General features: G+C 39.2%; 1 protein-coding gene across 2 annotated transcripts in view; it reads left to right on the top strand.

Moving 5' to 3' along the window:
- Positions 1-3685: 3685 nt before the first annotated feature.
- gnao1a (guanine nucleotide binding protein (G protein), alpha activating activity polypeptide O, a) overlaps positions 3686-6000 on the top strand; it is a 79590-nt gene continuing 77275 nt past the window's right edge. Inside the window, exons 1-2 of one of the 2 annotated variants that reach the window (XM_057347550.1) lie at positions 3686-4387; positions 4546-4588. In XM_057347550.1, the coding sequence (XP_057203533.1) occupies positions 4270-4387; positions 4546-4588 (161 nt within the window). In that variant the 5' untranslated portion in view covers positions 3686-4269. The remainder of the gene's footprint in view (positions 4388-4545; positions 4589-6000) is intronic. The other variant, XM_057347549.1, reaches the window with a different exon arrangement.

Genomic DNA, 6000 nt, shown 5'->3' with positions numbered 1-6000 from the left:
AGTGAATGAGAATGATGGTTGCTTTGTGGCTGAGCCTGGATGCCTGGTCTGCTTCTCTAAATACATTTTTTTACAAGGATAAACACTGAAATGATGCTCTGGGGGTTTCCATAACTACCCTGTTCTTCAATATGTCTTGCTTTCGCTAAGTGTCTTCCTTCATGATGAAACGAAATAATGTTTAGCGGTGACAAAGTCTTTTAATATGGCTTGTGAACCCTTGTGTGACTGTGTCTGGGTAGTGTGAATTAAATTCTTTCACATCTTACAATGTGTTGCTATATAGTATATACCGTTTTTGCTTTCTCTCTCTTTATATTTCATATGCTGTCTTTGTACCATAAGCTTCTTTTCCACCCCCACCTTTGTCTGTGCGGGAAAGAAATTGTACGTTCAGATGTAAAAGCTGAACCTTTCAGTTTTGCTGATCTAAGAACACAGGCTGCGCTTTGGTTTTGTGGTACAGAAGGATGTAATGTTCATTGACGAAATCACACTTAAGGAAGTGAAAGTGAACTGTTTGAGAGGAAGTCGTGAATCTTTGTGTCAACATGAAAATAACTCATTTCTTTGGACACAGTCTAACGTAAAAGAAATGTAACAATACTTCTTAGAGACTAACCATAACAATAACAACGCTGATGGTCTTAATCTTGTAGATTATGGTTGTAGATATCAGCACCTTAGATCCTTTCAGTTGTTTGACTGAAACTGAAACAGATTTACTTAAGGTCAAGACCTACAAAAATGCCTTAAAATGAATTAACCGACTGAGAATTTTCAATCTGATGCTGGATTTGGTGGTTCTATGAGGCAATCATCAAGTCTATCACATCCTGAAAGCATGCAAATATGCATCTATCACATCCTGTAACAGCAAATGTGCAGTTAAAGTTGCAGTATTTGCTGTTATTCAGATTTAACATCCAAAAAGGACATTCCTGAGCAATATTCAGTATTTTCCACATTAGGTACCGCTACATTGTACATTTATTTGATTACTGAATATCAGCTGTTACTTTTGGGAGAAATATAGCAAGTAAAAAGTGGAGATTTTATTAATGAACTCATCACCATGTTAAGCTTCATTAGTTTGTATCCAGAGAGTTTCTTCCATTCTTTAACCACCACAGTCATATTTGTTTGTTCATATTTTATAGGTCACATCCTGACAGTGCTTATAATGATCAGATTTCATTACAGTTCATCATTAAAAACTTTCATTGTTCCTATGATGACAGACACAAAGATTGCATATTTGTAATCGCATGCTTTCAGGGGTCTTTTGGCAGCTGATTGTGATGAACGGGAATGCTAATGGCCAACCTTCAACATCTCTTTTAAGATTGAAAGAGAGGTAAATTACTTTTTTGAGCATTGGGAGTGTTGTCACGTTGAATGGATGAACTTAAATTTCTTTTACACTAATAATAATGGCAAGATGTTCTATTAAAAATAGGTTGTAACTAAATTACAGTAGTGTTACTGTGCGATAACAAAATCATCTTCATTGTTTTAACTATTCTGACAGTAAATGTTGCAGATGCTGATGCACGGCTTCCCTGATGCTCCTGCATCATATCTGCTGCATCTTTTGGCTAAGGGCCATGGAGACAGTTTAGGATCAAAACATTCTGAGATGTTCAGGCATGTCTTGTATCGTCTCTTCCAGACAATTGCATTGATTCATCAACAGAATACGTTTTCAAAGCTGAAACAGTTGAATTGCATTAGGGTCGTGACCCTGTTACCCCTGACCCTTTTGATCACACCACCTCTTCTGTTGGCAGAATTAAATTATCCTTTTTGATGAAACAACCATTCACGGATCAATGAAATCATTTTGATGCACTATAAGCACCCAAAAGGGTTGACGTAATCCGTTACACTAAATTTTCTGTTCATTAAGAAAATATTACATTATAATATATTACATTATATTTGGTGAAAAAATAATTAAGATTGTTTAAATATAGACCGTTAAAACATATATGATTGTGTAAATAGTCATCTTGTTTTGAACACATTTGAGAAATATTCTTGACTTTGAATAAACTGTTAATTAAGATGTTAAAACATGAAGCTCATTTTTATGTTAAGTGGAAAAATCATTTTATGCAATTGACAGCAATAAAACACACAATCTATGCAGACTATTTTCACAGGGTAATAGAGTAATTCATGAAGCGTGAAATGTACCTAAATAGGTATTTTCTCCCATTCAGACAGCGAAGTTTGCATTTTAAAACATGATGATGCCCTTACACTCACTTTCATTATCATTACTGTGTAAATCTCCCATAAATCTGTGATGTAGGGCATTTCCATTTTAATCTAAACATAGAGTTCACTTTTAGGGAAGGTTTACAGGAAATGAAAAAAAAACTGGTCTTGGTCTGTTTCTCACTTCCATCTCTCATGTTTGTCTCAGGCTTCCTATATGACTCAGGTGAACATTAGAGGTTTTGTGAGGACGTGGTTATGATAGCAGGACAGCCTGTCACATTAACAATAATTTCCATCTCAACCTAAAAAAAGCAGAGAAATCGTTCAAATTCAGTGTATGCTTTTCGCCTTTCCCCCTGGATATTCATAAAAAAAATCAAATAAGAAGAAGACCTTTGAAACACACTGTGTGACAGAGTGATATTATGAATGTTTATAACTGTGTTTGATTCACACAACAACATGCATGTGTAGTGAAAGTGAGCACACAAATGGTTACATGCTTTCTTATCGAGGAAAAAACAAGTCGAGGTGAACTGCTTTGTAATGGTGCGTGGGTGGGTATTCACTGCCTCACAGATTCAATCACTCCTATACCAGTCTTTCTCTCTCACATATTCTCCATATCATTCTCTGTCTCTCTCCCTCTTTCCTTTTCTTTTCAAATCAAGTCAAAGCCACAGTGGCAGATTTTTAAGACCATTATTTTTAAATATTTGTTTCTATATTTTATAATCATTGGGGATGACAATGTTATTTTTATGTCACTGTAATGACTTAAGAGACTCTGCTACCCTCTCTAATTATTTGATATTTATAAAATTCTCCAGTTTGCGTTTATCTACTTATGCATATTAAAATAGGCTGTTAAATTTAAATATGCTCGCAATAAAATTGGATTAATTTTATTGTCATGTTACCATCAGCATGTTCAGTGTGTTCATGTTCAGCTCCAGCCAGTAGCTACAGAATACTATTAGACATAATGTACACATAATACACAAAAGATGCAAATATAGACTGTATTATATACATGAAATATGTACAATAGGACATTTAACAGGTAATAGTGTGTTTAATAAATTACATTTTTGTAATACTGCGTGGTTTTCTTGACCACACAACTCAAAAATGTATACTTTTTAGACAAAAATGCAACAAATGTATACTATGAAAAGTGAAAAATAATTTGTGGCTTGATCAAATGTGTCTATTTAAAATTCTTTACTTTCTTGAAATAAATGAATTACATCAAACTTATAACTTAAACCCCCTTTTAATTGGAAATTTAAATATTTTGTCAACAATTTTGTGTGAATGTAAATATTTGTATTCCCTCATTAGTTTCCAGTCTGTTGGTGTTGCTGTTACAGGTTGTCAACACTAGGCTAATGGCCACACCTTTCTGTCGTTCTTCCTGTGTACAACAGCTTAAAATCCTCCGTACTTGTACCTTAAGCCCCATTCTTGTCGCTTAACAAACACAGCACATGCCACACGTACCACCACGCTTTTAAAGCGTATGTGTTGCGCAAAATTAAAAGAGAATCCAATTTATTTTTCTTCCAGATAACGGCGTAAATCTAGTTGTACTTAACGGTGCTCGGCTCCAGTGCGTGCTCGCGCGCGTGCTCTCTCTCTGCTTCTGACGTCAGAGAGATTGTCTGAGAGCTTCGAGCCCTGCGCGCTCAATCTTCATACTGACCCTCCATTGTGAGCACGCCAACGATGCCAGCGCTCGCAGCAGCCGCCGCCGCCCAGTAGAGACCCCCAGTCCGAGGACCGAGCACCGTGACCCCGCTAAAGGGACAGAGAGAGCGCGCAAGAGACGGAGACAGTCTTGTGTTCCAGCCCAACGTTGGCTTTTGCGGGATTTAATGCTCTAGCTAGTCGCCGACAGGGAGAGAGAGTGTGTGTGTGAGAGAGAGAGGGACAGGGACAGCCTTAGAGAGGGATAAGGAAGAAATACCCGGGAAAAGGATTGCTCGCTATTTCTCACCCTGACCGTTTTGGAGATAAAGAAGAGCCGACGTCCATCTAGCCATGGGATGTACACTGAGCGCAGAGGAAAGAGCGGCTCTAGACAGGAGCAAAGCCATCGAGAAAAACCTCAAAGAAGATGGAATGACTGCTGCTAAAGATGTGAAATTGCTTCTGCTAGGTAATGCGGAGTGTAGCGGATCAAATCCGTCCGTATCCTGCACATTTCGGATACTATCAGTGTCGCAGTCCGTTGAATGCACGTATTTTATGAGAATCATTGGATCTCTCCATTACTGGATCTCTTCTTATTCCCTTGTGTCTCTCTCTTCTCCACAGGGGCTGGGGAATCTGGCAAAAGTACCATCGTGAAACAAATGAAGTAAGTGTCATGTTTTAAATGACATCCATCAGTCACTATGCACTGTGTGAGCTTGGACACACGCACCAACCCACACACATATACACACACCTACCCTCTATTGCTTGATGGCGAATTCTTACGTCCGCCATATTTTCAAGGAGTTCTCTCTCTTGACGTTAAGATACGAGCGTGTTGCGTTGTTGCACGATCGTGCATTTGAGCACATCTGCGATAGATTCGCAGGGTTGGGAGACGATGGCAGTGTCGATGTGCTGTTCAGGAAAATGGTGCTGAAAACGAAGTGGGGGACCGTGTTTCATACTTTAATACTTCATTGGTGTCCACTGACAGCCCGTGGCTGTGTAGCCTGCATCACCCTTACACCCGGCTGGGTAACATCGCCACACTGCGAATACCTTATATCTTTCTGCGCTTGTGTCGCTATGAATACCTTCGAGGTATTATGCTTTAGGCTGCTGTGCCAGTCTAACAGCATTGAATGGGCTGTGCCTCAGATTTCAGCTCACGCGACTGAAAAATGTAGCATTTTACCGCATGTTTCCCGCCTGCATTTAGTCTTGAATCAAATGGATTTAATACGACGTGTAATAGCCTTCTGTTCGCTTTTGAATGGTAAAGGCAAGCTTCATGGAAAACGGTGCCTATAATTCATTCAGCTGTGTGTCCATCGCGTTGGTGCAACATGAGCAGGCCTTCATGCGTTTAGTCTGTGTTAGGTTGATGCTTATGTAGAAGGACTGACACCCAACTAGCTCAACTTCCTCACGGCCATTTTTATTCACAAGATGCAACTGACAGGCTCTGTATGCTTCACTGAAAGCGATCTCTTCACCTGCCTTGTGCTTTACTGGTTATTTCGTTATTTTGCCTTGATTTTCAAGAAAATATCAGCCGATGTACTGACACCGTCTCTTTAATTAACGGAGATATAATATGATACGAAATGATAATACTAATACTAGTTAAAATGTTTGTGAAATTATTACGTTTTGAGCTTTAAGAAGCTCAATGGAAAGCATTCGGTTCAGAAACGCCGCCCATTCCTGTTCTCACGAGCCCTGCCTTTGTCGAATCGAAATCTGTAGCCTGTAAAAAATATTTTTATTTCTGTCGTGAATATGTTATTCCACAATAGCGCTCTGTAATGTTATCCTTATACACTGCACTGGAAAATAAGCATGTAATTTAGCATGGATGTGTTTTGAAATAGCGGAGGGGCAAATTTCAGGCGGTTTCAGTGGTGGACAGCGCCCAGAAGAGCCCTTTTCTGTGATCGGCCTTCTTCGGCCATTTTCGGATTTCTCCGTCGTAAAGAGCCTCGAGCCTGCGGCCAGAGCGAAAACAGGGAATGGATTTCTGCGTCTTTTGTGTTTCCCACTTATGTTCAGCGAGAGATGCTGTCTTTCTCC

Source organism: Triplophysa rosa, linkage group LG12, assembly GCF_024868665.1.
Source record: "Triplophysa rosa linkage group LG12, Trosa_1v2, whole genome shotgun sequence".
Taxonomy (NCBI): domain Eukaryota; kingdom Metazoa; phylum Chordata; class Actinopteri; order Cypriniformes; family Nemacheilidae; genus Triplophysa; species Triplophysa rosa.
This window is presented reverse-complemented; position numbering and strand designations above follow the sequence as displayed.